The sequence below is a fragment of the Carassius carassius genome, chromosome 2, assembly GCF_963082965.1.
Source record: "Carassius carassius chromosome 2, fCarCar2.1, whole genome shotgun sequence".
NCBI lineage: Eukaryota > Metazoa > Chordata > Actinopteri > Cypriniformes > Cyprinidae > Carassius > Carassius carassius.
The window spans coordinates 2,171,256-2,182,536 of record NC_081756.1 but is presented as its reverse complement, the minus strand read 5'-3'; the positions used below and the strand labels follow the sequence as shown (position 1 = coordinate 2,182,536).

Here is an 11,281-nt window from a genome sequence, read left to right as displayed (position 1 = left end):
TTAATCAACATGCTACAAATAACATATTTCTGCAGCATTATTATGATATACAAATCACAATCAAAAGTTATTACAAATATTCGATGGTGGTTTAAAGTTAGTTTTGAGTAAGAGCATGGATTACATTGTATAAATTGTCTTATGTAGCGTGATGCTAGTGTGAATGGTCATGTGTTTTCCATGACGCCTCACCAGAGCCAATCACTGATTTAGGCACATCAAGCATGCTGCACGTTTACTGGCTCACTGATGTTGATGAGATGAACCCCTTAGGTATCGAAATTTGGTACAGAACAAAAAGAGGTGTTTTCAGTACTCAATAGTACTGAGGCAATTCGGTCGGTGCCTCAAAAGTATCGAACAAGATACGCAGCCATATTAAAAAGCAATGTTGTGCTGTCTATATGGGATCTGAAAGGAATGGACCAGCACATGCTTTGCTAGAGATCACTTGATATGTACTGAATATGTTTACATGTCTAACCAAAGTCACAGAAGGCTCCAACTGTGAAGAACGTAGCTTGTCAAACAGACACACAGAAAGGTAGTTTACTATGCAAAACTGTTATCCAATCACAGCTGTGGGCGTTTACTTCCACGTCTTCAATACAGCACGCCCATAAAAACAGAGTGTTTCTTGAGCTGGTCTCAAAAACAAGGTCGAAAATAACCTATTCCTTGTTAATTTGGATGATTTTGAATGTAAAGTGGAACTCAGACACCAGTAAAACCAGTTCATGACCCTTTAATGGTACAAACAAACAAGGCAGATTTGATTTCTCATGTCATTATCCCTTTAAGTGCTGAAAAGTGTTTAATAGGTTGGTGCTTTTTGCTTGTGAGAAAATGTGATTTATATTTTAATCCTCCCAAAGGCATTTATCTATTCTTAAAAAGTTAAACTACAATGCTAAAACATCCTACCATTTTTTCGCTCATATTTAGGTGTACATATCTTTCATCTAGATGAATCAATGAAAAATGAATATATTTAACTATTTTTTAGAAATTACTATAAATTGTTAGCCTAATGCAATAATCTAATGTAATAATTCAGATATCTGTAACTAAGAATGAATTGCATTAAATAACATTTCACTTCAAAGAAGAACAAACAGGAGATTGTTTCAATACAGTCCTGTTCTTCTGGAAGACTTTCCCGTTGGGTTGCGTCCTCCATGTCAGTATGACGTCCTGATCGCTCAGCGTCTGATTTAACTAAACACAGAAACAGTCTTCAGTTACTCAGTGGATAAATCCCACGCAGACAAGTTTGAGGCATTTCAGCTCAAAATGAGCATCTCTTAATTTACAAATCTTACGAAGAGATCAGAATTGGTCAAAACAATGTGTTTTGTCTTTACATAAAGACTGACTGAGGTGGGTTTTTGTTCACACTGATGGGGAAATCTGATCTGATTTTCTTAAATCTTATTTTTTAGACTGATGTCTAAACTGACCTGATGTTTTCTGTTTGCTGTATGTTCAACAATTAATTTTAGTCAGATGAGTATTATAAAATCCACCTTGTTTAAGACAAGCTCCTTCAGTTCAGCTTCTTCCTCATTCTCAGCAGCTTTCACCTGCACTCGGATCACCTGCTTCTTGGCTGTCGGAGAAACATATCATATATGTTACTTACTTATTATATGTTTTACTAACTTACTATCTGAACATATAAATCAGGGATTCATAAGCTTTTTGTCAGCCAAACCCCTTTGACCACAAATCTTAAACATTTACTTATATCTGCCCCTGAGAATGAGGTATGTGATGGGGAAGTTGTGGCCTAGTGGTTAGAGAGTTTGACTCCTAACCCTAGGGTTGTGGGTTCGAGTCTCAGGCTGGCAATACCACGACTGAGGTGTCCTTGAGCAATGCACTGAACCCCCAACTGCTCATAAATGATGCCCAGTGCTCCGGGTGTGTGTTCACAGTTTGTTTGTTCACTGCTGTGTGTGTGCATTTCGGATGGGTTAAATGCAGAGCACGAATTCTGAGTATGGGTCACCATACTTGGCTGTATGTCACGTCACTGATTTTTGCTACATTATCCTTTTTTGTTGAATTTTATAAGTTAAAAAAAATTATATATATATATTTTTGAGTAGCGAGTTACATTTACATTTAATAATTTTGCAGATATTTTTATCAAAAGCAACTTACCATTGATATCAAACTACAGTGAAAATTGATATCACCACATTCAAAAAACAAAAACAAAACCAGAATGAGAAGTAGTCAGTTCTCAGCCCCCCAGACACAGGACCTCAAACCAGGTCCTCCAATCTTCTCCTTCTGTTGCCTCATTGAGGCACCTAGCAACAATTCAGCTATTTTAAAAATGTATTTGGCAACTTGTAAAAACTTTTGAAAAGTCTTTTCCATATTGGGACGTTTGGACGTTTCATTTGGGACGTTTCTGTGTGACGTACTAACAAACTAATGCTTCAAACTATAACTGTTCAGAATGTATAGTTTTACTATATAAAATGTAATTGTTAAAAAATGTGTCACTGTTTAATAATTCAATGTTGAATTGAAATATAAAAATATCTAGTTATAAAAAAGTTTTACATATATTGTTACATCCTAAAACGTATGTCATTGTTGCTGTTAATACTGTGTGTTAAAGGAGCTATGTGGAGGTTTTTACATAAAAAAATCTTTAAGATAGAGTTTCCATTTGTACATGTATGAGCCAACCATGATGTAAAAAAAAGAATGACACCTCGACTGTCCACCACGGTTGCCTCTATCAGCCTGTAGGCTCAATTGTGTGTGGAGGAGTCGGGCCCAAATTGGCGTGAAAATTCACAAAATGTGACGTCATGCGCGTTCTCGTCTACTTGGGCTTACAACCGTACAGCACGCCAGCCATTATAGTAAGCAACGGCAATAGTGTTTTCAAATGGACTCTGCGGATGGAAAGAAGCGACCAGCCTCCAGTGCAATTCAGACACCCACGGACACTCCTCGTAAGTAAAAAAGAAAAAAAGAGCGTGCGCACTAGGAACGAGCATGAGACTGGCTGCAGTTCCTATAACGGCCACTGGTGTCAGTAACGGTTAGAAATTTCAGAACCTACGCAATGCTCCTTTAACTCCATATGTAACTGTGTTTCATTGATGCCTGACATCCTGTTGGGAGGTGTAGTTTTTTTGCTGGTTTTCCTCTGTTCCTCCTGTCCTCTCACAGAAGACCTAATTGATGTCACCTGTTCCTCGTCAGAGCTGTGGAGCGGAGCTTGTATTTAAACCGAGGGAACGGACACTTCACCAGAGAGAGTTTTGCTTGTCTGTTTTCCCAGTTGGTGGTTTAAGCAGTGGTGCTGCTTTAAGAAAGCCTGTTGTATTTGATTGCTATTGTGTGATCAGGGCCTGTAGTGCATCTTCAAGACAGCCTGTTGTACTGGCTGTAGTGATTAGAAATTTGTTTCTTTTTTTTCTTCTGCCTGCAGACTCAGTAAGGAGGTGGGGGCCACTTTTATTTTATCAACGTATGCTTTTCTCCTGGTTTTGTGGAACAGTGAGGAAGTCAGGGAAGAAACATGTTGTTGATTTTGATGTTTTCTTTGCTAGGTAAGTTAAATTACTTTGTTTCCGTTAGCATCCCCCTTTTGTTTGTTATTTTGACCTTCACCTGCCTCCTGAAGCTACAAGCGTCTTATTCTTTTCTTTTTTGAATCATCCATATTGTTAAACCTCTAATTTCCCCTTACCCTTGAATGCTGTACAAAGACTTCACATTGTAAAAAAAATCTTGAAGCGTTTCCATGAGTGTGAGTGCTGGGATTACAGATAATCAACTCTCTCTCACTAATTTGTTTGCATTTTCACCGACACAATTGTTAATTTTTCTTAAATAGCATATGTTACTCCCCTTGTCACCCCTAGACACAGAGGGGGACGTAACAATATATATATATATTACATTTACAAATACATTTTACATTTTTATACTATTTTTCCAAACATACTTAAAATGAACATATTTCAAATCATATTTTTGTTAAGATTTACAATCTCATTGTGTATTCTACGCAGTGACGCAATTTTGCATCATGTAATTACATCATCACCCAATGATATCATAACGTCATTTAGCAACTTTTAGCAACAAATCAACCTGCCTTTATCAACTTTCCCCTGAAAATTAGTTGGCAACACTGCTGCTCTCGAAAAAAACTCAACTGTACTTCCAATAAGATTTCAATAAGAATCTGTGTGATCCGGAGTTTCCCATGAGGGCTACAAAATTCCACACGTAGATTTCACTGCATGTTCAAGTTGATAATGCAAATTCGTCCAACAGAAAGATGTTGGGCTTGAAAGTGAAATCTTTGTGAGCTGTGCTTCATACACCTCTACACTATTGACAATGGATGGACCTATTTTTTTCCGCGTGAAATTTCACAAATTACCTGTTGCATAAACCTCCACCTCACACAGCGAGAGAACCGCCTGGATGTTAGGAATGTACATGTTCACATAACGACCTTCCATTCCCCCGCAAGAGAAACTGACAGAACTGCCTACTGGGAAAGATGAAGTGACACCACATCTACAGAGAGAAAGAGAGAAACCACGACACAATCAGCTGACCTGATCAAATCCAGTTCTCCTGACACGTTCATAACTGTTTTCATTGCTTCACCTGGGATTGTTGTTGCCATTGTTTTCCAGAGAGTTTCCGATGCGGATCTCTACTCCAGTCGTTCGCTCCGGACAGCAGTCGCCTCTGTTGGTGACTGTCACTTTGTAAATGTAGTAAGAATCCAGCAGGTCCAGCCTCCACCACGGGCTGAGCTCGTTACCTGTGTGGGAGCAGGTTGAGCCTGGAAATGGAGCGTATCTGATGCCGTCGATGGCGTTTGCAGCTCCCCAAGTGGAATATGTGGATGACTGTACAGCTGTCCCTTTTAATGCCACATTCTCTGAAAACATTTAAAGAGACAGAAGGTCAAGACTCAAATGTGTTAAGTTTCAATACAGTCCATTTGGGTTAAAATATTAAATTCCAGTCCAAAACACTCAGTTCCATTTACTACTACATTTAACTGTGAAGTTAATATTTTTAATGGATCTGCACTTACATGACCTAACCACAAGCAGTTGTATTTTAATACCAACATTATCAAATATTAATAAATACTATAAGTTGTGTATTGGTTAATGTTACTTAATGCATGTTAATTAATGGGACATTACCTTGCAAGTTTTCTGAACTCCCCTGAATGGAAAAGACACCTGTTACAAAAACAAAATATTTCCATTGCTTTTTGGGATGTCCATCAAGTTTATGTTGCATTTGATTCTTTAACATTTTTTCATGAAGAATATCTAAACAGCATCTATAATTGTACATCATCTGAGTGATGTGTGTCATTTATACTCACCCAAAAGTAAGAACAGATAAGAGAGTTCCTCCATCGTGTTTGTTAAAGACCATTAACCAGATACCTGTGATGGTCAGATATGACAAGAGCATCCATCCCTCCTTTTATCTGTGTTTCTCTTAGCAGCTCGAGTCTCCATTCTTGCTGAATATATTTCACACATCACAGGACCTCCAGAATTGCTTTTCTCAGAACACCTCTCAGGTCAAGTCTGATTTACTAAACAAATCTGGCAAAATGCAAATGAAGATGAGGACCTAAAGGATTTCACAGAATAGTGCACCAGGTTTCTTACACCTTCCAAGTAAAATTAAACTACTTCCAAGGACATTTAAATTTTCCAGCACTTTACAACTGAGGTAAATTACCTTTTACATACATACTCTTACCTTAGTTAAAGCACACGCACAGATACAACACAGACACACCTTGTAAATCGTTTGGATTTTTAAAGGCACATTAGCAATTTACATTGTTCTAAACAAAAATCTGTATTGTAAGCTGTTCTTAAATGTATACCACAAAAACACTTTCATCCATTTTCACTTTTCTCTTTAATCGCGACAGTCTTAAGATTTAGTTTAACAGTGAAGGGAAAATTTTGTTTACCTTTATATGCTCGAAGCGCACACTCTGCCATGGAAAACAAAGCCAAGCAGACTTAACAGGGGGCTACTCAAATATTTAGTTCTCGGTTTACGATAATTTGTAATTTCGAGCCATCACTGACTGAAGCAGCAACCTCCGGCAAGAGGAGGTTCTTCCTTTTTTTTTGTCCTCTATCGAAGGATAAACCAGTAAGAAAGCTAATTATAATGAATCAGTGCACAGCATTTTCAAACACTTTATCTAAATCCAAGCATTTTTTTTACCTTGTAAATTTCAAGCATTTTCAAGGATTTCAAGCACCCGTGTGACCCTGGACGACGGCAAATGCGGCAAGTATAAAGCCTTGACCAGTCATCGGAGGCTCGCAGTGGAGCCAGCGAGAGCAAAAATCTCGCTTATGCAATGACAGGTCTAGCACGAAATGATACTGGACACTAGATAAGCCTCAACAAGCAAGTGGTTCTAGTACCCTGATAGCTTTAAGTAAAGACCTTTAGGAAGGCATTTAGTGGGGCAGAAACCCCTTACAGAAGAATAGAAGTAGCGAAGGGTGCTCTCTTATAACAGCTAAAAAGATCAGCATGCCCCTTTAAAGCAGTACGACATATGGTCAATACTCAAATTCAGGCAAGAGCATTAGCCCTTGTCCAGATAACGGCTGCATCCAAAAACTTAGGCAGGTTACTTGCTGCCTCGCTGTCGTATCAGGCAATGACTTTGCAGGCACCATTGGTGATAACTAATTGGATATTTCATTACTGCAATATTAATTTCTCACTAGAAATTAGATAAAAAGTGGAAAACGTTGATCAAAAACATACATTTACACACAAAATGACCAATGACCGCAAATTTCAGACGGCATCTTTATTTTTTGGTTTAACTGTCACAGAATGGAACGAACGGGATTGTGGGATATCAAAGGCAGCGAAGGATACATCTATGCTGCCTTCAAAAATCGGCCAGATGAAGGGATCTCAGAAGACAGGAATAAAAGGAAAGGCCTGCGGCCTCTGACATATATAGCAATTGTAAGTCGCTTTGGATAAAAGCGTCAGCTAAATGAATAAATGTAAAATGTAAACTGGTAGTGTTACAGGTGTGGTAATGACAATAAGCAATGTCTGAACCATGTTCACCAAATAGCACTAGACAATAAAATGAAAGAAACTTTGCTTAGCTTCGTGAAGACGTCTGGGGATGAGTTAAAGGTGAAATGGCCAGTTGTTGGGTGGCCTGACTGAACTAACGTGTAAAGTTGTTCCGTGGCCTGACTGAACTAACACTGTGCTCGATTTCAAAATAAGATCTTCATCTAAAAGGAATCATCTAAAGTAAGCTGAATCAACATAATCATATTGTGTTGTCCAGTAAGGGAAACAGGTCAATTTAGCTCAAAGGGAATCATTTAAGATTTTAAAGGGAATTTGAACAGAATCACTGTTTCGCGGCTGATTACTGAGACGCCCTGCGATTCACTGAACGAGCCATTTAACATCAAATCTGGGCTGGATATTAATATCCAAAGTATAGTGAAAACACTGGCAATTAGCACAGTAACAAGATCGGCAGTATAAGACATTAACTTGTAAGCACAAAACACAAGATACTTCTATTTTCAATATGAATAAGGCTTTATTAGATAAATTTAAGACATATAAACTAATCTAACACATAAACGCACACACTCACACATTCACACAAGTTGCAGGAAGATCGAAAGTTAGGGAAAGATGAGTTTAAGAGAATGGAAATATGGAATCCCAAGTTTACAGCAATACGTTAAATTGCATAGACATGAACAACCATCAATCACTTAATCAACCCTCGCATTGAGTTCCTCAATGAGGTTAAAATTATATTAGATACACCAGCACAAATGTCTGAAGGTACATTGCCTGTGTAAAGTTGTCGCTGATTGGCTGGAAGTTCAGTAGTCACTGAAGTGACGTCTTGGGAAGCCCTGGTTGGTTGTTGGCTGAAGGTGCAGAGTTGTGTGGGCTGTTTGAAGTTGAATGCGCACACGAGGTCAGACGGCGTTACAAAACTTAACTCAGAACACGAAACTCTCAAACGGAAAAGAAAAGAAGTAAAGTTTGTCGAGACTATAGGTGGTGTTTCTTCTCATCTTGGCTAAGTAACAGCAGGCGTGCAGGCTGAAGCACGCTGGAACCGCGCTCAAAGAACAATGATGATAAACAGCATGGCTAAAAGCTAAAGCTAAGAAGCAAAGCTAAAAGCTGGCATGACTGATAGCCAAAGCAAGGCTAGAACTAAAAGCAGACATGACTAATAGCAGAAGCATAGCTAGAGACTAAATGCAGACATGACTAATAGCAGAAGCCAAGCTAGAGACTAAAAGCAAGATTTTATGGTGTGCTGAGTATTTAAACTGGCCTGTTGGCCATATCTCAAAAGTTGCCATGACCAATCAGATATAGTCTTGGATCGGGGGTATCATAAATCATGTTTATCTTACCAAGCATGTGGTCAGAATTTTCCCGCTCTTGCAGGGTATAATTTTGGACAAGATTCCTATAACATATTTATGATACATTTGAGAAATATTTGATTGTCAGGACTATTTCAAGCAAGCAGTTTCCATCACAAACATACCAAACATGATTATGAATCCTTAAGTTATCCCATAGTTATTAAAAGACATACACAATAAGTGATTATAACATGATAGTCAAATGTTTGGGTTACATATAAATGAATATGGAGTTAAGCGATGGACTGATTCATTTAGAAGTCTTTTTGAGTTCATTCTGGTCCATATATATGTACAAAAGACAGTTTATTTGCCATTCTCTTGACAAAGACTTCTGTGGAGACCAGAGGTTCAAAGCCCCCTTCCCCCTTAGGAATTTCAGTCTGGTTCTGTTAAGTGGGGGGATCTTGTGTAGTACTCTCATGGGTTTACGCATGATGTCCTGGCGTTGCTTATCAATTACGAACAACAAATTTGACAAATCTCTTCTCCAAATTGAAATTGTCAATAATTGTTATAGTGGTGTTAATGGTGAAAGCTGTTCTGTGAAAGCTTTGGTTGGTTGGTTATCTTGCTTGGGACTTGTGGCACAGAATGTTTTATGACTTCCTGTTGCCTTACTGAGGAATTCAGCTCGTGTTTCAAACACATCCCTGATCGACTCTTTAATTTGTCTGGTTCGAGTCATTTCTGCTACATACAGTATTATAAAATCAATATGTGGGACATCTAAATGAAAGGTACAATGTACAACAATAAACATGGACTGTAAATTATATAATGTGGAGGGAAATTATTTTTGAAAAAGTATTTCCTACAAGGTCAAAAATTTCAGGTTTTACAGTTCTCGTAGGAAAAATTTTAAAAATAAATCCATAAAAAAGCGAATTTCTGGTAGCTTTGACTTGTCATTTAGTGTGACGATTAAAATACTCTAAAAATCGTTAATGAACAGAATTTTCTGCTGATAACAACATTTAAATTCTGTGATGTATATATTTATTATTTCTTGAATGTTTGTTTATCAGACACTAGATTATCAACAACATATGGACAAATGAGAATGTAGACAATGTAATCAACATTTCTTTACACTAACCAATTATTCTCCTTTCATGTTTTGTCCATTTTGAACCCCCTTTTAATTGCTTTCTCAGGTTGTGTCCAGGAGATTGTGTTTTGGTCTCTGGGGGAAAATTGTTCAATCATTGAAGATTCACTGAAAAAAAGGGATTTCTGAGGTAAACTCAAGATTTTCACTGATCTGACATCGTATAGAATAGGTAAAACTCAATAGAAATGTATTACAATATGGACGGGCCAGTGGAAATTTTCATAACTATGCAAATCAGCAGGAACATAGTGTAAAAGTACAGCTGTACAAAGTTGCTTTTGTTTTTCGTCTAGTGATAAAATCAATTTTGGACAATCAATTTTCTGGACAAATGCTTTTAATCACTACATGTACTGTATGTTAATTATTGCAGCTCCTACATACCTTTGCAACAAACCCTTAGGGCGCAGCACCGTGACAGTACCCCCCACCTCATGAATGCCTTCTGGCATCTCAGGAGGACTCACCATGATGCTGATTAAACTGATCGATGAGAGCGCGATCCAGAATATTGCAAGCCAGAATCCAGCATCTCTCCTCCAGACCATAACCCTCCCAGTCTACCAGATATTGGTGACCTCTACCCATGCGGAAAAAACAACGACATCGGATTCTTGAGAGGGGAATAAAGGTGGCTGGTAGCCTAAACAGCACTGGAAAGAAGACAAAACCGTAGACGAGACCAGGAGGGAGTTATATGCATACTCTACTATTGTCAACCTGGAACTCCAAGATGACGGTTCAGCAGACGCAACACAGTGCAGAACACTCTCCAAATCCTGGTGGGACTAGTCTCAGCCTCAAAAACCTGCGACAACGCGTCAGGTTTACCATTCTAATAGCCGGGGCAATAAGAAATGGTAAACCTGAAACGTCCAAAAAATAATGTCCAGCGAGCCTTTCTAGAATTTGTTCTCTTGGCAGTGCGAATGTACTCAAGATTCTTATGATCAGTTCAAACGATAAACGAAAACCCCGCTCCCTCCAATCAGTGATGCCTCTCCTCCAGCTCCAGCTTTACACTAAGTCCCTATTCCCGATGTCGTAGTTCTGCTCCGCTGGGGTTAAACGATGAGAAAAGAAGGCGCAGGGATGTATTCTCTCATTCGAAGATGATCTTCGAGACAAAACTGCCCCAACCACCACCTCAGACACATCCACCTCCACAATGAACTGACAAGACTGGTCAGGGGTCATTAAAATAAGGGCCGAAATAAATTCTTAACCCCTTAACCTGTTAACCTGACCGCCTCCTTATGGGACTCACAGCTGAAAGTGCTCTACCTAATTTAAAATTTTAACAGTTTCCTAATTCAGTGTGTTACAAACATAATTTTGTCTTCAGTGTGTTACAAACAAATGGTGTCTTTGGAAAGAAGACCCTTTGGGCTTAACTTTTTATCAACCAGATTTGATAAAGCTCAATAATATTAAAAGTTATAGACACTGAAGTGCCTTGAACTTTTTTTTACCACACTTAAACATATTTTTTTATTTGATATAAAAATACATGAAATCAGTCCTGGAGCAATCTAGAAAATTAATGGGTTGAAAATAACATGTCTCATGAGTTTCTATTTCAAATCTGAAGAAGATATCATGAAAAATTAGGATCCTGCAAATATTTTTATGAGACTATGTCTAGACCCCCCCCCCCCCCAAATAT

General features: G+C 38.3%; 1 protein-coding gene across 1 annotated transcript; it reads right to left on the bottom strand.

The window, feature by feature from the left end:
• Positions 1 to 1,095: 1,095 nt before the first annotated feature.
• Positions 1,096 to 10,203, bottom strand: LOC132095704 (fucolectin-like). Its single transcript, XM_059500816.1, has 5 exons — positions 10,083 to 10,203; positions 4,657 to 4,936; positions 4,424 to 4,563; positions 1,527 to 1,609; positions 1,096 to 1,218 (listed from the first exon to the last, which is right to left on the bottom strand). Exons 1-5 carry the CDS (start codon positions 10,201 to 10,203, stop codon positions 1,096 to 1,098), a joined length of 747 nt encoding a protein of 248 aa, XP_059356799.1.
• Between the last annotated feature and the right edge of the window lie 1,078 nt (positions 10,204 to 11,281).